The sequence below is a fragment of the Marmota flaviventris genome, chromosome 5 (assembly GCF_047511675.1).
Source record: "Marmota flaviventris isolate mMarFla1 chromosome 5, mMarFla1.hap1, whole genome shotgun sequence".
Lineage (NCBI taxonomy): Eukaryota > Metazoa > Chordata > Mammalia > Rodentia > Sciuridae > Marmota > Marmota flaviventris.
The window spans coordinates 29384819-29404636 of NC_092502.1; the positions used below are offsets into that span (position 1 = coordinate 29384819).

A 19818-nucleotide genomic window follows, 5' to 3' on the forward strand; every position below is an offset into this window, starting at 1 on the left:
TCTAAAGATCATGTCCAGGGAGAGAAGGGCCTTTTTCTAGGTCAAACTGGAAAATGTAGAGGGGAAAGGATTTTCTAGGGAAGGACTGAGACTAGAGTTGGGGTCATGGTGGCTGTGAGACTCAGATGGAAGCTGGGCAGTTTCTCCCACTGTCCTGCCCCATCCCAGGACAAGGGGAAGGCAGAAATAGTCTTTGTAGGCCAGGTTTAATGAGAATCCTAGAGCCACATGCAGGTTCACATGGACCATGGACCTGTCAGTTGGTTGAACAACCAGTGAATTCCATTTGAAATGGCTGAGAGATGTGAAAAAATATGGGATTGGTTAGCCACCTTGGATTTGGGTGAATTTGAAAAAGTCTCCATGTTTGTTGAACCATCTTTGGCACTTTTCTTAGATCAGTCTGCTCTGAGATCTCCTGGACTGGATTGGCAAGGCCAGCACAGGACCTTGTTTGATGGAGGCAATAATACCTCTGTTTATATCACCTGGAAGACCAATCAGACTCAGACCTAGGAGACAGCTCTGGTGCCATAGCAGGATCTGCAGTCTTGGGCCCAGTCCTGTGCTAGTATTAACAATAAACTGTATGACCTCAGTTTCTTCATCTGTCCAAAGGGGATATAACCCTCTGACCTACTTCATGGCTTTCTTTGAGAAATAATGAAGTTCATGGACACGTTTCAGAAGTATAAGACCTTAAAAAAATGTGACCCTGAAATGCTAGCAGTTCAAGGTCAGCTAGTCAAACATCGCTATTTTATGGATGAGGAAACTGGGCCTGGAGGAGTATGGCCCTCAGATCACAGAGGGTAAGGTGTTTATCAGGAGTCCTGCCCTGTGATCTCCCAGGAGCAATGTGTAGCCATCCATGAGTTCAACTGGGCTGGCTCCCTCTGTACACAGTAGGCCACCTGCTTGAGCTGGATGTGAGATGAGATCTTGTCCTTTGTTCTACCTGCTTGTTACTCTCAGTAGCCCGACTCAGAAGAGAGCTGGGGTATCTTCTCTTGGGCAACTTCTAACTCCATTCTCAACAGGGCACCTCCTCTGAATTTGAAATCGTCCACACCGAAGAACAGAATTCTCCACCAGAAAGCCGCGGCCACATCAGAAACCCAATGGTGAGTGGACGGCCAGGCCCCCTGAGCATGGTCTACTGTTTTCTCTGTCTCAGTCACCTGTCCCTGCATGAAAGGCATGCTTACCACTCAGATCCCTTGGGCACTCTGGAGTCACTTGGGGACACAGAGGGGCCGTAGCAGGGGGTGCTTCTCGCTCTCATATGCAAATCCCTGAGCCAGTGACTTCCCTGACAGGACACACGGGCATCTGACTGTTGTGAAAACCTGGGCACTCTGCCAGCCCTGTTGACCTCTGGGCCACACATTATGACTCAGCCCCTTGGGTCTGTGGGATCTTAGCCTGTGGGGAAAGAAACGGTCAGGAAGGCCCAGGACCACTTAAGGCAGGTGATTTACCCTCTGTGTAGGCTCCTGGCTCCTCCCAGTGTTCCCTCCTGGGTTCGTGTTGGAGTCTAACCTTTCGACGTAGACACACAGGCCATGCGTGTGTAGTGTATGTACACACACAGACTTATTGGAGAACTATTATAAAAGTCTGAAAAATTCTTCAGAGGTCTTGAATTCCTACCTTCTTCTCCCTCCCCTCCCACTGGGAGTTGTTTTTTTTTTAATCATTATTGCCAGCAATACATAATCGAACCCTTCACTGTTAGTCTGATCCCTCCTGCTGCTCTTATATGTCATTTCCCACTCAGGACCCCAGCAGGTAGCCATCCAGCATACCTTCAGTGATGAGAGACTTATTACCACATCAGGCAGCTCTGAGTGTTAGAAAGGATCTCTTTGCTTTGTGGGACCTCATGTCTCTTATCCTGTCCTGTCCCTGAGGACTGTAAGATGCTGGCTGAGGAGGTGAGATCCCCCAGAATGGCAGAGTGTGTTTCACCTTGGACCAGTAACTGTATCTCTTTAAGAAGTTTCTCCTTGGCCCTACACTGTGCCTCATCTATGCAAAACAAGACCGCCTCCTGCCCTCTGGAAGCTTGTGGGCTAACTGGAGAAATCCGAGGGATTCTAAGTCCTTCATGAGCCTCAAATAGAGCAGCATCGGCCACCTCAGGTCCTGTGTGGAAATAGGCAGCAGAGTTGAGGAGGCAGCATTGTCTCTCATCAGAATACCGTGCTAACATGGAATCAGCATTTGCTGAAAGTGCAGTTGTTGCAGGGTTCCAGGAAGCAGGAGGTCTGCAAGGCAGAGCACTGGGTTGCTCCCAGGGAACTTCAGTTGTACTCTTGGCTCTGCCACTGGCTCACTGGGTGGCCTTGAACAAGTTCCTTCTCCCTGTGCCTCAGTTTTCCAACTCAAACCCTGAGGTCCCTGTAGCTTTGATGTCATGTGGTTCCACAAATGTCTAGGGGAGGCCTGCTGAAAGAGCCGGATTGAGGGCAGGTTCGGAGAAAGGTAAACAAGACTTGTAGAGTCAGAAAGGACACTGCCTGATGAAGCTTGGAAAACCAAGGGGCCTGGTGTGAGGTATCATGCAGGCAAAGGTGGGAAGGCTGGCCAGATGCCACTGTAGGTGGGACCTGCTCTGTAGGGCCTCGGAGACCTGCTCCATGCAGTCAGTGGTAAGGTACCATTGTGTGTCCTTGGACAAGGTGAGGAAGAGGCATGATTAAGGCTATGTGTGGTAGGAGTGTTCTAGAGCCAGCAGGAGAGTGGGGTTAGACTCTCTGGCCCGGTCTGTTCCATTCTTATATACTATACTAGGTTGGGACTCTTTGAAACAAGTCTAAAGCTGTGATTCCTCACCTATTTTGAATCTTGGGTCCTCTGAGAAGCAGATGACTATGTGGAACATTCCCCAGAAGACACATATGAGTCATGGCTCTCTGGTCTCCCTGAGCTAAGGAAGCGGTATATAGAGGGATACCCCTTCTCTGGGACTGCCACTCCTGTGCATTAATTCCTCCTTATCAGAAGCCTGTGAAGAAGGACAGAGCATTCTACAAGGCTTAGAGTGTGGGAGGAAGGTGGCCCTGTGCTGTTGAACCAACCAGTGACCTGAGAGTCCCGGGTCCTGCCCTGTGAGTCAGCCCCAGATAGGGAACCTGTGTAACTGGAGAATTTCCACGGGCTGAGCTGGGGCCACGGGGGAAACTAAGTCATGAAGAATGGGGAAGCAGTAGGAGAATGGGCTGGCAGTGCCTGCTCAGGTTGAGTGAAGAGTGCTCCACCCGCCCTCCACCAGGAGCTAGGTCCCCTGCCCCATGAGGACAGCAACCTGATGCTGCACCTGCAGCGGCTGGAGACCACCCTGAGTGTGTGTGCTGAGGAGCCCGACCACAGCCAGCTCTTCACCCATCTGGGCCGCATGGCCCTGGAGTTCAACCGGCTGGCCTCCAAGGTGCACAAGAACGAGCAGCGCACCTCCATCCTGCAGGTGAGGCAGGTGAGGGGGAGCCACCTGGGATGGGCAGGTGCACTGCCCACCCTAATGCTTCCCCACCCTCCAGCCCTTCCTGGGACCCTGAGGTGCCATGGGGAACTCTGTTTCAGCAGATTTGGTTCTTTTTGTTCCGGGTGGTGCAGTGGAGTAAGGGAGTTATGGGAAGATATGAAGAAGAGGAAGGAAATGAGGAAATATGAGGTGGGCAATGCAATTGCATGATTGGGGATACCCTGCGGGCTGGGAATCGGGCAGGCTGGGTGTGGTCCTGCCTTTGTTCTTCACATGCAAGTGGAGGAAGGGAGGGACCAGAGGTCAGCTCCTTGTATGTTGGATATGTCCCTGAGGCAGGAGTGGTCTTTTCAGGTTGTTAAACAACCCCAGGAAATGATATTTTTTGCCCAAAGTCACCCATTTGCCAAAGGATAGAACTGGGATTGTAATCTTGATCTGTCATATTTCAAAGTTCATATTCTTAACCACCATCCCAACCTACCTTGCTGACTGAATTCTTAAAAGCCTCCCTATACGGGCACGGTGGTGCATGCCTATCATCTCAGCAACTTGGAGGCTAAGGCAGGAGAATCACAAGTTCAAAAATATCTTTGACACCTTAACAAGGCCCTAAGCAGCTTAATGAGACCCTGCCTCAAAATAAAAAATAAAAATGGGGATTTGGCTCAGTGATAGAACATCCCTGGGTTCAATCTCCAACATACTCTTCCCCCCACCCACCCCAAAATAAAGCCTCCCTGTGTTGGGGAAGGGTCAGATTCCCTTGCTAGGCTGGGATTTATGTGGTCCTTGTGTGTGTGTATGTGTGTATGAACGGACATTTATTCTATTTATTTATATGCAGTGCTGAGAATTGAGCCCAGTGCCTCACACATGCTAGGCAAGCGCTCTATCACTGAGCCACAGCCCTAGCCCAGTCCTTGCTTTTTTTATTGCTTGGCAAGTCACTCATCCTCTCCATCCACCACTGTCCCTGTCAGTAACATGTGCTTGGAAAACTTCCCTCTTGGGACTGCCCTAGTAAATGAGGCAATGTACAGAAAGTACCTAGTACAATGTAAATACTAGAAAAGTGGTGACTGTTAGGATTGGATGATCATGGTCATCTTAGCCTTGAGGGTTTGGACTGAGAAGGATCCATTTGTAAATGGTGACCATTCCCAAGATAGTGAAGCTGAGGCCCCTAGACCTGCTCTGGACATGAGCACCTTTCACTGTGGTGACAGAACCAGTTTTAAAGTCCCTTCTGCTCCTGTAGACCGCCCTCTGTGCCAGTCTCTGATCTTGCTCCTGTCAACAGACATTCAAATGCCCAATTGATGGGAGAAAGGGAAGTCCACCTTGTGTGACTGTGGGCAGCCCTTGGGTTGACAACAGCAGGAATGTCCAGACTGGGGATGTGGCATGAGGAGAGGAATAGGGGACTGAGGAGCACACAGGACAACCTTCCCACCTCGAGGCTGGAGAAGTAACGGGAGTGGGCTGCACAGGACATACAGGGCAAGACTGAGGGAGGGGAGCTCTTTCCAGTGCCACCAAGGCTTTTTGAGATGTCCAAGCCACGCCATGGAAAGTGAACCTGATGCAGCATGTGTGCCAAGATCACTTTGAGCATCCACATTCCAGCTCAAATGGGAATAGATTCTGGCCTCCTAAAAGGATTCCCACTGAACCTCTGTTATCTTTTTATATCAGGGCTCCTGTTTGTTTTCTTTTTAGCTGTTATCATAGTTTGCAATAATTTTATTAGTTGGTTTGATCTTTATCTTTTTTCTTTTCTTTTCTTTTTTTGGCACTGGGGGGCACTCAACCACTAAGCCACATCTCCAGCCCTATTTTGTATTTTATTTAGAGACAAGGTCTCACTGAGTTGCTTAGCACCTTGCCATTGCTGAGACCAGCTTTGAACTTGTGATCCTCTTGCCTTAGCCTCCAGAGCCATTGGGATTACAGGTGTGCACCACTGCACCCGGCTCATCTATCTTTTTTCTTCAAGTTCTCTCTGCTAGAACATGAGCTTCATGTGGGGGGCAGGTACCTTAACTATCATATATATTCACCATTGTATCGCAGTATTTAGCACATTTGGTAAATAAATGAGTGAAAGAATGAACAAAATGAACAAAAAAAACTCACAGGTGAACTCTCTTAGCCCCTGTGATAGAAAGTGATCCTCTTTTGACCTTTACTGATCCTATCCTGGGCCATTTTGTGCCCAGGACATTTACCAGAGACTCTAAAGTAACAACCTCTATCCTGGAGGGACAGGGCAGCAGGGGAGGCCTCTTTCTGGCCTTTCCTTAGTGATCAGGAACAAGATAATTCTCTGGAGGCCCAACCCCGGGGCTATGGCATCCCTTGTATTTACGTAGCCTGTGGGCAGAGATAGATTAATTTGGTTCCTCCTAATGTAGCCTTTGATTTGTTTCTTGATTCATTCAACATTCAAGGACAGATATGGCACAGAATTCTCTGCTGAGGCATTGGGAAAGCCAGTAACAACTGTTTTCTGTTTCCTCTGCCCCACATTGTTCAGCCACCCTCCAGGGCAAGGCTTTCTTCTCCATTCAGACCTTCCAGGACTCTCCTGCATTAGTCAGAAAGGAAGCGGACAACTCTGGAATCTCCCCAGATATGACAGTTTTCCCTCCTGTTCTGGGTGGCAGGGGTTGTTTCTGCTCCACATAGTTCCTTAGAGTCCCAGGCCCCAAGGGTGCACCATTAGAGAATACGAAGCATCCTTGTTAACCCTTGCTGTGGGGAAAGTATTGTACCACTGTCCCCAGCCTGGGAATGGAAGGGAGCAGTTGGAAAATGTCTAGAGAACCAAGGTCCCTGCCCAGCCAAATCCCAGGCTCTCTCCTTGGGCTCTGCTTCTCCCTTCTCTGCTTTTTCAGCACTGAGGAAAGAGATGCCAGGTTAGGGTGTGCCAGATGGAGTGTAATTGCAGTAGTGATTTTTTTTTTCTCTTTGATTGAACCCCAGGGGCAATACCACTGAGCTACATCTCCTGTCCTTTGTATTTTATTTTGAGACAGGATCTCGCTAAGTTACTTAGGGGTCTAGCTGAATTTCAAAACTTCCATTCTCCTGCCTCCACCTCCCAACTAGCTGGGATCATAGACTTGCGCCACAGTACCTGGCTTCCATTGGTGATTTGTTTATTCACTTACTTACTTGTTTACTTGCTACTGGGAATTGAGTTCAGGGGCACTCTATCATTGATCCACATCTCCACCTCTTTTTATTTTTTAATTTGAAGCAGGGTCTCACTAAGTTGCTTAGGGCCTCACTAAGTTTCTGAGGCTGGCTTTGAACTTGTAATCCTCCTGCCTCAGCCTCCCAAGTTACTGGGATTACAGGTGTGCACCACAGGGCCCGGCTCCGGTGGTGATTCTTCATAGCAGATAGTTTCCCTCTGTAACATAGAGGTGAATTACCTCACTCTGGCAAAGTTGTGAGGCACTCACAAGGTACTGCATGGACAAGCACATAGCCACATAGCTGGCATGCAGTAGGTGCTCAGTGAATATTTGTTGAAAGATTCAGCATCTCCATCTGACACTGTTTGTGTGCTGGGGGCACCTGCCCTTCCCCACTCACCTGGAAGGCCCTGGGCCTGGCCACTCACCACCTTGCCTGACTTCCAACACAAGTCCTCCCCTGTCATCAGGTGACAGTCCATTCCCAGGACACTTATACTCGGTCTTACTCATCCCTCATAGCAACCCTAAAGGGAGGCAGAGGAGGAGCAGTTATAGAGGAGGGGACAAATCTCAGAAGTGAAGCATGAGCCACGGCGTAAGGCTTGACCACTGTGTGTCTCCTAGCTGGTGGGCAGTAGGAACAGTGGTGAAGGAAGAGGGGGTGGAGCTCACTGATGGGGAATGGGCTAGAGGACTGGGAGGCCTGTGACTGATTCTTGGTCAGGTGTCCTCATAGCCTCCTCCTGAGGGAGAGGATGCGTGGAGGACCCTGAAGGAGCCAGCTGGCACGGAAGTGTTTGGGTGAGGCCAAAGAGGATGAGGTGCTGGTACCTGGGCAGCAGGAGCCATTCCCCTGTTCCCTGGTATGAACCTGCATTTGGGATGTACCCTCTCCTTACCTGGCCTTGCCCACCTGTCTGCCCCACAGACCCTATGTGAACAGCTTCGGAAGGAGAATGAAGCCCTGAAAGCCAAGCTGGACAAGGGCCTGGAACAGCGGGATCAGGCTGCTGAGAGGCTGAGGTAAGCCCAGACCCCTAGAGAAGGAGTGAGGAGTAAGGGATAGGTGGAAGGAGCGGGGGTGGGGCATAGCACTAATTTCTGGGATGAGGACTCAGGACTCTGGAGGCCTGTTCAGAAGCCCAATCTCTTGGCTCCTTTGGTATTTCTGTCTGGCTCTTCTCATACTTTGGGAAGTGTCTGTGTATAGAGTACCTTGAGAAATGCAGAATGTTAATACAAATTGTCCTTCTGCCTTGGGAACTTGTCTCCTCAGCCTGTTGGTTGTCTAGCACGCTGTGTGGGGGAGGGCTCAGGACTTTGCTGCCCCCTGCTGGTCGCCATCCTGCACCACTCAGTTTTCCTGAGAACATCAGATCTAATCTGAACTGAGGGTCAGGGGCATTACAAATTTATACTCCAACCCCTCCCTCCTCTGCAAGACAGAGCTGGCCAGTCTTAGGTAAGACATAGGAGTCTTCATTTCACCGAGGCTCTCTGTGACCATGATGTAAAGTGGGCCCAGGATCACACCCAGGGACACACACATCCTTGACTATAAGAGCTCAAAAAAGCTCTTTGCAATCATGTAGGCCAAACCCGTCATTGTGTGAGGAAAGACTGAGGCCCAGAGAGAGACAAGGGACTTGCTTTAGGTCTCACAATAAGAACCTCGGTCTCCTTGTGCATTCACTAGTGTGGCCACAATTCTTGCCAACACTATGGTCCTGGGTAACATGAGTGCTGAATCCCATTGAGTACCAGCTGGGCTGAGTACATGTAGGGGAAGTCTGGGTCAGCAAGCCAAGACTTGTCACTGTCTCCCCCCTACCTACCACCCCTTTATTACAATCAATAGGAAGTAATAACTTCTTATTGGGACCAGGCTGTGATAACTTGATGTTGTGCCATTTTGAATGAGCTCATCTTTATTAACTTTTGGATGAACAAGTTATTGCCATGCTGACTCCATCCATGAGTCCAAAAACCCAGGCTGGAGGAGTGACTCATGTGTTAGAAGGCAAAAGTACAAGCTAAACAATGTTGGCCAATGCCTGAAACCTCAGCCTCTCAGGAAATTGAAGCAGGAGAATCATAGGTTCTAGGCCAGCCTCAGCAACTTAACAAGACCTTGTTTCAAAATAAAAATTAAAAACACAAGTAATGTAGCTCAGTGGTAAAGCACTTGCCTAGCATGTGCAAGGTCCTGGGTTCAGTCCCCAGTATCGCAAAAATGGAAAGCAGCATTACCTATACTAAATAGAAGATAACTTTAAAAATAAATCCAGTGAAGATGAAGAAATGTTAATAGGTGATAGCTAAATACTATTCCCACAAAAGGCTCTGAGTCCTACATCCTGTTCTTTCTGCTTTAACACAGGATATTAGCACATGTTGATGAGGTGCTCAGGACCGATCAGGCTTTCTCCTGCTCTACCCAAGACATATGGTAATAACTGGAGAAGGTGGAGCTTTCTCACTAGAATATGACCCAGATTTGCAGTGTTTACATGCATTTTGAAGATATCATGTATATAGCCATGCCAGAATTAGGGAAACCCTGAGGATCAGACTGCCAGCAATGTGGCTTATTGGTGCCCCTCAGGGTTCTCCTTTAAGTATGTTTCAGGGTCTTGGTGTGCTTCCCAGGACACCTCTGCAACTCATGTAATAGTAAGTCAGAAAACCCTATTGACTCTTTAACCTAGTGCTGCTATTGTGACTTCTCTGTTTGCCTCCAACCCAGGGAAGAAAATATGGAGCTTAAGAAGTTGTTGATGAGCAGCAGCAGCAACAAAGAGGGTGCCTGTGGTCAGCCAGGCTCACCAAAGTTGGAGGGTAACAGCAAGAAGGGTATGGCTGGACAACAGCAGGTATGTGGTCAGAAATTCAACAGCAACCTCAGTTGCTGGTACCCAGCATCCCTTCACCACCTCCAGTGATAGTGAGTTTACTACCTCCTGCACATAGTTCTGCTGGGAGAAAGTTCTAGTTGGTAGATGCAGTTCCATAGCTTGACCTAGCATCCGCCTCCTTGGAGCTTCCACTTTTCAGGTTTTATTCTGCTTCCGCCCCACAGAATGTCTCACTCCCTGGAACACAAGCTAAGAACTGCTGGCATCGCATAGCCCTGTGGCCCTGACAGGCCTTCTCTTCTGACTAACTGCAATTCCTTTGGCCATTGCTTATAGAAGGTAGCACTGAGTCTTTGCTCAGTCTGGGCAATATTCCCCAAACAATGCCAGTTTGTCAAGATCTTTCTTAAAGGGCAGCTCCCAAAAGTCAATTTAACATACCTGTATTCCAGGCAGAATTAGGGCATTGGGTTGAACAATCTCTGGGGATTCTGTTAAGCTCCACAGAAGCCTCTGAAATGGAGAGAAGAAGGTGCTGGCCACGGGCATGGTTTGATAATGCCACAGAGCTGGACCACTTCCTCCTCCTGCCTCCACTTCTAAGCCTGGTACCCAGCCTGGTCCCAAGAACCCCTTGCCCAGTCTTTGCCATACCCCTGAGTCCCAACTCTTTCTCAGTGCATTCTTTCCCTTAAGTGGGGTTTAACAGCTACATAGTAATTGAATGTCTTTGACAAACCCTACTCCTATGAAATAGTAGTAATTACCTTAATAATATAATTCCTCATTATTATGTGGCAATAGAGAGTCAGGACTTTCAAAACAATTATCCCATTTTGGCCTTCTCTCTACACTGAGGTAGTCAGGGCTTGCCACTTTACAGCTGTGGCAAGAGGTTTGAAGAGGTCATGTGTCATTGTGCAGTTCAGATTCCTGTGTCACCTGCTATCAAGCAGGCAAGGGCATGGTCAGGGAAACCCATTGCTAAATGGCCAAGGTCTGCTCACTTTTGGCCTTCTGAATCCCAGCCCTTGAAACCCTTCTCTTGTTCAGTCTGCCTTACCTGCCCTCTTGAGGAGGTGGCTTGTGAATTCTGGTCTCTCCTAGGTGCTGAGTCACCTCAGGTATGGAATTCTGTCAGCCGGCCTTTCCAAAACCTTTTGTATCATCTTATCTTACCTGACTTATCTTGAAAGGCCAGAGGCTCTTACTGGCCTGTCAGAAAGAGGAAGCGACTTGCCCATACACCTAGGACATCTCTGTGCTTGGGATCCAGGGCCTCTGGTCCCATGAGAGGCGTGTATTCCAGGGAGGTGTGAAGCCTGTGCCCTGGCGCTGCATATGGGTGGAATTCTGGCTCCACCTCAGGCCAGCACTATGACCCTGGACAAGTTACATATACACTCTGGGCTTCAGTTTCTTCCCCTGTAAAATGGAGATGTAACACCTCCCACAAGGAATTGTTGGGAAGATTTAGTGATGCAAATGGACATGAGGTGGTTTATTGGAGTAAATGGTAAGCATTAGCTATTGCCTTTTTTCTAATATTTTTAAATATTTTCTAATATTTTTTTAAATATTTTTCTAATTTTTTTCTGATATTTTCTAATATTTAGTTGTTGATGGACCTTTATTTTACTTACGTGTATGTGGTCTGAGAATTGAACCCAGTGCCTCACACATGCTAGGCAAGTGCTCTACCACTGAGCCACAATCCCAGCCCCAGTTATTGCTTTTAATGGTACATTTGGTGGTAGCAGCCAGGTCTGCTAACTCTACAGTTCTTTCTTACTCTTCCACATAGATTGCTCTCGGTAGAGATTCAGAGCATGCCATCCAGGAGCCCGGCATTCTCCTGCTTCTTTCTTTCCCAGTAGCCATCAACCATGACAGATAAGCACAGCTCCCTTCCAGGAGACAGCAGGTTCCAAGAGGGTGACCTGTCTCCCAATTCTCAAAGGAGGTGACCTTACCTGGAGAGAGCTCTCTGCTCCCTGCCTCACTTCTGCTGCCATAGTGTTCTTACAGGCCTTAGCCTGTAGGAGGCACTTGAACCTCACAAGCCTGGGAGAGCATGGAGGTGAATTGGAAGGCAGGGAATAAAGAGAATATAAAAATAGAATATGATTCCAGGACAAACTGAAGTCAGAGAGTGGACTCAAACATCAGAGGTCCATATGGGGCCTGCATAGACCATCGTCTGTTAATCTCATATTAAGGGCGAGAGGACCAGGTCTTGGCCTACCTCACAGAAGGGCTTGGAGATAGAGCCAGTGTTCAAATTCTACACTCATTATTCTTTGGTTTCACCTAACACTTTTTATTTACTGATTTTTATTTTAAAAACTTCTCATTTTGAGATAACTTTGTACAACAAAAAATGAAACAATCCAGAGTTCACTTCTCACATCCCCTTCCTCTAGCTTCCCCTAATGTTAACATCTTAAATAATCATGGTTCAGTTACCAAAACTAGGAATTAACCACAGTATCATGCTATTAACTACACTGCAGACTTTATTCAGATATCACTAGTCTTTCATTCGTGTCTTGATTTGTTCTGGGATTTAATCCAGGATCCCACATTGCATTATGTTGTCAGGGAGGTATGAAAGAGGCCAGTCTTCTTGGTCTCCTCCAGTTTGTGACAGTTCTCATCTGATCCTCATTTTTCATGCCCTTGACACTTTTGAGCTATACTGGCTACTTGTTTTGTAGAATGATCCTCAACTTGGGTTTACCTAATGTTTTCCAAAGATTAGATTGCAGTTACAGATTTGGCAAGAGTCTCACAGAAGTGACATTCTGAGTACACAAGTGAAGTTTGCTGGCCCCTTCTCAGTACCTCATCTTAGGCTTCATGATGTCAGAATATGTTACTACTGCTAACCTTGATCACTTGGCAAAGGTGCTACTGTCAAGTTGCACTACGATAAAACTGACTCATAAAAGTAATCAACAACTATTTTTGAGGAGAAACTTTGAGACTATGCAAACACCCTGTTTCTCCTTAACTTCACTGATTAGCACTTACATAACACACTGGTGGATCTCTTCTGCAGTATGTATTACTATAGCTTTTTTTTTGGTATCAGAGACTGAACCCAGAGGGTGCTTAATCACTGAGCCACATCCTCAGACCTTTTTATATTTTATTTAGAGACACGGTCGCACTAGATTGCTTAGGATCTAGCTGAATTGCTGAGGCTCACTTTGAATTTGTGATCCTCCTACCTCAGCCTCCTGAGCTGCTAAGATTACAATTGTACACCACCACGCCTGATTACTGTAGTATTTTAATGATGATTTTATTTCTCTCATTCTTTCCATATTTATTAATTGAAATTCTCTTACAAAGAAGAGCTATCCCTTCTCATCTATTTATCTATTTGTTCAGCTATTTCTTGCTATCAGTATGGTTTCAAGGATACTTGTTTTGTACATTGGTTTGTAACCCAATAGTGTTTTGATTTAGCTGTTCAGATTGTTAAGCTTTGGCTTGGGAAGCTCTTTGAAGTTGTTTCCTGTGACCCTTTGATATGCCTATATTTTTTAAAAATATTTTTTAGTTGTCAATGGGCCTTCATTTTTTATTTATTTATATGTGGTGCTGAGGCTCGAACCCAGTGCCTCACACATACTAGGCAAGCGCTCTACCACTGAGCCACAATCCCAGCCCATGTCTCTATTACTATTAGTTATTATGGTTGTTGTTTTATTATTATGAGCACTTCCTTACTTTCTGGCACTATATGATACTCAAATTCAATTTATATTTTCCCTGCCCCTGCTCTGAAATTCATTTCTCCAAGGACCCCTGATTTTTTTTTTTTTTTACTGGAAAATGGTATTTAGAAACTAAGCTGTGCGTACAAGGTGTGCTTACTGCTACCGTGTCAGTTTTAGGCCCTTCCAGAGGACAGAGCTGGAAATACATATGTGTATATCAATCATGCATACACATACACTTTTGTTTTATATGAAAAATATTTTTAAATATTTTATAAATCTTTAATTTTTATAAAAGTTTTATAATTATTTAACAACTATGTAACTCCTTGCTCATAGGCCAGAGTATTTGGGCCCATATGTGTGTAGGCAGAGGGAGAGTGGCCAGAGGGGGGAGATACAGCTTAAGCAGGGAAGGCAGTTGTGGGGAGGGGGCAGCATCTGGCAGCCACCATGAGCCTCATCATGACTTCCAGAAGGGGGAGTCATGCTTGGGATGGTTATCAGTGTTTTAGTAGGTGGGAGGAGTAGAGAAGTCGGATGTGGGAGGGCTAGAGCCATGGAGGTGTATGGGTAAGACAATTTTTATTCAAGGCTTTGGTAAAGACCCTCTGTGTTTCTCCTTAGGCTGGTGTAATGGCAGGTAAGGTCCCAGAGGTGGGGGCCTTGGGTGCAGCTGAGAAGAAGGTGAAGATGCTGGAGCAGCAGCGCATGGAGGTAAGTGGCTGGAGGGGTAGTCAGGAAAGACCCTTCTTCCCTCCTGGGACCAGCAGGATAAAGGACTCGCCTGGCCTCTAGGTTCCAGTTAGTCCCAAGTTACCATGGGGAGTTGCCATGGTGACCACTGAACCATACACCCAAGGAAGAGGTCTGCTGTCTTCTCTTGAACTGCCCACGGGGGTCACTCTGAGGAGATGGAATTTGTGGCACAACCTGAAATTATTGGGGACAATGGAAGGGTTTAAGAAGGCTCCCAAAGTACACAATGGATGGTGGGAACAGGTGATAGCTCAGGTGAGTTTCAGTATTGGGGACAGAGAACTCCTCTGACTGCACCTGCAGCTCAGGGAGGGTCTGACATGAAGGAGGGCCCCCTGCCCTCCTGAAACACAACTTCCCACTGGCCCAGAGTCTCCAAAATTTCGGGCTCTCCCCTGGTATCTCATGGTCTTCCTCCTCCACCTTTCTCCCCCACACAGCGTGGTCTTTCCAGGCCTAGGTAAAAGCCCAGTTTCTTTCTAGTGGCCTTGGTACTATCCTTCCTCCCTAGGCTCCTTTTCTCCTCACTGCTCCTTTCCCAGACCCTGAGCCTGTGCCCCTCTGTCCTTCTTCACATCTGAAAGTTTGTTACGTGCATATTAATTTTAGGTGATTGTTAAGTTTCTTTTTAGATTTCAAAAGTAATGCAGTGCTCGGGGCTGGGGATGTGGCTCAAGCGGTAGCGCGCTCGCCTGGCATGCGTGCGCCCCGGGTTCGATCCTCAGCACCACATACAAACAAAGATGTTGTGTCCGCCGAAAACTAAAAAATAAATATTAAAAAATTCTCTCTCTCTCTCTCTCTCTTTCTTAAAAAAATTATTTAAAAAGAGTAATGCAGTGCTCATTATTTTAAAAAATTGAGAATATCATTTCTTAGAGATAACAGCAACTAATACCAGTTTATTCCATATTTCTCAGTTTTTTAATGCATAAAAATAAAATGATACAAACTACTTTATAAATTACTCTTTTTTCTTTTAAAATCAGCTGTCTTTGAGGGTACTTATTTCTATCTATATATGCCATATTCCTTCAGTTCTAAATATTTTTCACATATAATGTTTCTGAAATTGGGATACCCTTTCCCATTGTTTTATTTATTTAATGATGTAGAGTTGAGGAATTATTACATCAAGAGGGGGCCTATAATTAGTATTATCTTTGAACTAAGAAAATGTAGTAGATGCCTTATTTTCTGAATATCTGCAGTATATTTTTACATTATAGTATACTTAACCTATCTTCTACACAAATGTTGGCCTCTGGATTTTTTTTTTTTTTTTTTTTTTTTGGTAATATAAACATGGCTAAGATGATCAGTCTATATATATTTGCACCCTGTGTAAGTGTTTCTGTTGGTTAAATTTTTCATAGTGGAAGTATTAGGTTCAAGATAATAAAAACATGAAATTTTAATACATAATCCAATTGCCCTCTGAAAAGGTGCATGCTCCATGATCCTACACCAAAATGATTACTGTTTTCCTGTCTTAGTGTTGACTAAGTCATGGAGTGTTGGTGCTCCGTGTTCCTTCTCTGCTTCTAACCCCCATCTTTCCCCACAGCTGCTAGAAGTGAATAAGCAATGGGACCAGCATTTCCGGTCCATGAAGCAGCAATATGAGCAGAAGGTAAGGTGGGGGGGTTCTTGGCTGGGCTCTTAGGGCATACTTAGTCTTGCTGCTTCCTTCTCAACAGTTTTGAGCCTTGTCGGGAGGCCACGCTGAGCCCCAGGATGAGAAGCTCCGTGGCAGTGTCAGAGGCCCCATAGAAGCCAAGCCCTGCCCACGTCCCAGGCACATCCCCTACCCTGGCCCTCATGCAGTCCCTTTCTCTGCCTCTGAACCCAGATCACTGAGCTGCGCCAGAAGCTGGCAGACCTGCAGAAGCAGGTGACTGATCTAGAAGCTGAGCGGGAGCAGAAGCAGCGAGACTTTGACCGCAAGCTCCTGCTGGCCAAGTCCAAGATTGAAATGGAGGAGGCAAGTGTGACCCCTGTGCCTTGTGGTTTCAGCACCTCCCCTCCCTTTTAGCCACCAGTCCATGGAGTCAGTGAGCCAAGGGTGGAGTCAGGAGGCCCAGAGGTTCTAGCTCAAGTGCTCAAGAGCTGTGTGGCCAAGGGCAGAGGCATTTTCCTTCCCTTTGCCTCAGTTTCCCTTCTGAAAATAAAAACGATTAGATTAGCTATTGCTTTTCAAATTTTCTTGTTTTCGGTGAGGTTTGTTCAGTTACAGTCTTAGAAACTGATAGTGTTTCCTCTCATGTGTGGAAGTTGGAGAGGAAAATGGAAAATAAAGATGGCGGGAGGGAGCCTCACAAAAATCAAAGGGAGATCAGTAAAGGAAGGGGACCAAGGGGTGGGAAGCCCAAAGGGAGGAGGGATGTACTGGGGAATGATATTGACCAAATTATATTGTTATATTTTGTGCATGTACAAATATGTAACAACAAATCTCATCATTACCTACAACTATAATGCGCCAATAAAAAATGTGTAAAGAGAAAAAAATTCCCATGAGGTATCACAAGTAGTTAAAAATTCAGAAACTGTGATTAGTTATTGCAGATTCTCCTTGCATTTCAAGCTCTCTTAAATGAACTTGATCTAGATGTATAAACATGTATAGAAAAACTGTTGTGAAAAGAAAGAAGATTAAATCCTAAATTCATAAGAGTGACCTTATGACTAAGCATGCCTGTGTATGCATGTGTGCAGTGCATATATGTGTGTGAATATATGGACAGGGGTCTTGAAGAAAGGAGAAAGGCAAAGGGTGACCTATCTTTTATTTATTTTATTTCTAAATGGTAAAACCATTTAGAGAGTAACATATGAAAAAATGATTTGCTCTGTAGTTCTTTTTAAAATTATTTTGTATTTTCTCAAAACTTATCAAAAAAACTTATAGAAAGATTTCTGTAAGAAATAGAAATTATACAGGAAGCACATGATATATGAAAGTGATCCAGTCTGGGCCCTGTGGCACATTCCTATAATCCCAATTATGTGGCATCTTCCTCCTGCAAATTCAAGGCCATCTGGGGCAACTTAGGGAAACCTTGTCTTAAAGTCTTAAAAAAATAAAAAGGGTTAGGGGTGTAGCTCAGTGGTAGAGCACCCCTGGGTTTAATCCCCAGTAAAGCCTATATATATATATATATATGAGATAGAAGCAGTCTGGAGGGTCTGGAGGGACCATTCTACCAACTCTTTAGCATAGTGATAGGATTTTGAGGGGAGGTGCTAACAGGCAAAGCTTTATTTATTCGTTTGTGTAGTCAGTTTTCACCAGAGCATGCCTGAGGCACTGAGCCGGACATAGAGATTCAATGTGAACTATCCAACCCTGCCCTGACTGGGGAAGAGATGCTAAACAACTAATTGAAGTGAAAGTATATTAAGTACTACAAAGAAGTTATTGGAATCAGAGAGTGGACAGAATGGGGAATGGGGACCAGATTCAGCCTAGAGGACCAGCAGGTCCTTGAAGAAATGGCATCTGCCAAAGCATGTGTGACTAATGCCATCCATAGCCCTTCAGGATCCTGGAGCAGCTTAAAGAGGAAAAGCCACATGACTCCCAGACCTTCGGAGTTTTACTCATGTCACCATGTCATCCCTTGGTGGAACTGGACGCTGGCTTCTTTTACCTAGACTTTGTGTGTGTGTGTGTGTGTGTGTGTGTGTGTGTGTGAACGCGCGCGTGCACACACACACGCACAGGAGGATCAAACCCAGGGGATTTTACCACTGAGATACATCCCCAACCCTTTTTATTTTTTATTTTGAGACAAAGTCTAAGTTGCTTAGGGCCTCACTGAGGTGCTGAGGCTGACCTTGAATTTGCCATTTTCCTGCCTCAGCTTACCAAGTCACTGAGGATTATAGGCATTCACCACCACACCCAACTTTGCCTAGATTTTTTTTCAAATATTTTTTCAGTTGTAGTTGGCACAATACCTTTTTTTAAAATTTATTTTATGTGGTTCTTAGGATTGAACACAGAGCCTTGCACATGCTAGGCGAGTGCTCTATAGATGAGCCATAGCCCCAGCCCCTTGCCTAGATTTTTTAAAGGACATTTTAAACATGAATTGCATTTCAGAGTTTCTTCCATGAGCATGTGGCACCCAGGAGGCTTATCTGGGCAGCCAGCCTGCATCTGTGACCACCCCCTACCTTACCTTGAAGATTTAGTTGAGAGGACACCATCTGGGTTTTCTCATGAGTGCATAATTATGTTCTATGACTCGCAGCCAGGTATCCTAGCTCACGGTCCCCTCACTCACTTTAGTATGTGAGACAAATCCCTGGAATCTGACAGTGGAATGTTTCCAGAGTGTGGCCCTATAGATAAGCACCTGGCACTAGAGGCCATGCTTCATTCTAGAGCCTCTTAAGCAGGGAGTTCTGGGCAGCTGCCATGTATTCTGACCAAGGCTGCCTGAGCCATCTCTGGCTGGAAGCAGCTCACCTACTAGTTTGTGGAATAACGAGTAAGGTCACACAGGGCTGGGTGAATGCTGACCCTGTGGTCTCTCTCCTGATCCTCGTGCTGTGAATGCACCATTGTAGAATGTTGACACACTACCAAATAAAGTGAAAGTTTTCCTGGAATACTTACTACCCCAATTCTGGGCCTTCCCCAGAGGTAACCCCGGTACCATTTTGGTACATCTATTTCCAGACCGTTTTTCACATTTGGACACATAGAAATACAGTTTATTTGGGGTGTGTCTGGTCTGCCCACTGTAGTGAACACTTCCTTTGACCAGAAGGAGAAAGAGTAATGGACACCTGGATTCTAGCCCAGAGTGCTATGGCCTTAAGTAAGTCACCTCCCCATTTTCCATTGATTACGGGACCTGTGTCTTTATGCTATCTGTAGTGGCCATACTTGCTGGGGCTATCTGTGATGCAGAAATCCTGGTTTCCTAGTATTATGACAGAGGTGCTCACCTTGACACCTTCTCTGATTTCTTCTCAGATGCGATGATCTTTCTTATAACTCCACACTACCTGTGTGTTTCTCTCTAGAGGAACACCTGGGAGCTACATTTATGTCCTTGAGTATCATCTATCCTCTAATCTAAGAGACTACAAGCTGAAAGCTTCTTTAGAAGTTGTCAATAGTTCCTCACTCCCCATGGATCACAAAAGAGCCCTGTGCGAATCTGGTAGACACAGACAGTTATACGCTCAGTTTCAGGCACAGCTCTCCCAAGGTTCCTCTGTGACTCATGTTAAGAACCCTGTTACCCTTGGCATTTAAGTAAGCTCAAACAAAAGGGCTAGGATGGGGTCCAGGATCTCTGCTGGTTGATGGAGTTGCTGGTGTCAGAACTTAGTTTCACTCCTCCAGGCATCCCTTCCTTGAGGGCAAGATTGTGTGGGTATCGCCATATTTTTATCAAGTGCCTTACTCATGAGCATTGCGAGAAGGTGGCTGAGAGAGAGAAGGAGGTGTTGATGAGGGAGGCTGGGGCAGGCAGAACAGGGGGTCAAGGCCTCCTGGAGAGGCTCCCTGCTTACCAACCCCATGTTCCCTGCAGAACAACAAAGAGCAGCTGACAGCAGAGGCCAAGGAGCTACGTCAGAAGGTCAAATACCTGCAGGATCAGCTGAGCCCGCTCACGCGGCAGCGAGAGTACCAGGAAAAGGAGATCCAGCGGCTCAACAAGGTAGGCATCTTGGCTCTGGTCTCCTGGATGGGGAGGGAAAGAAGACCCACCCCATTGCTGATGCCCTCAACCTAGGAGAGGTGACTTGTTGGTCAG

General features: G+C 46.3%; 1 protein-coding gene across 6 annotated transcripts in view; it reads left to right on the forward strand.

The window, feature by feature from the left end:
• Tnip1 (TNFAIP3 interacting protein 1) overlaps positions 1-19818 on the forward strand; it is a 50343-nt gene that overhangs the window by 22463 nt on the left and 8062 nt on the right. For all 6 annotated transcript variants that reach the window (XM_071612041.1, XM_027954799.3, XM_027954800.3 and 3 more), the window contains 8 exons: positions 1041-1124; positions 3278-3469; positions 7625-7719; positions 9443-9569; positions 13907-13996; positions 15606-15671; positions 15891-16022; positions 19594-19722. In XM_071612041.1, the coding sequence (XP_071468142.1) occupies positions 1041-1124; positions 3278-3469; positions 7625-7719; positions 9443-9569; positions 13907-13996; positions 15606-15671; positions 15891-16022; positions 19594-19722 (915 nt within the window). The remainder of the gene's footprint in view (positions 1-1040; positions 1125-3277; positions 3470-7624; positions 7720-9442; positions 9570-13906; positions 13997-15605; positions 15672-15890; positions 16023-19593; positions 19723-19818) is intronic.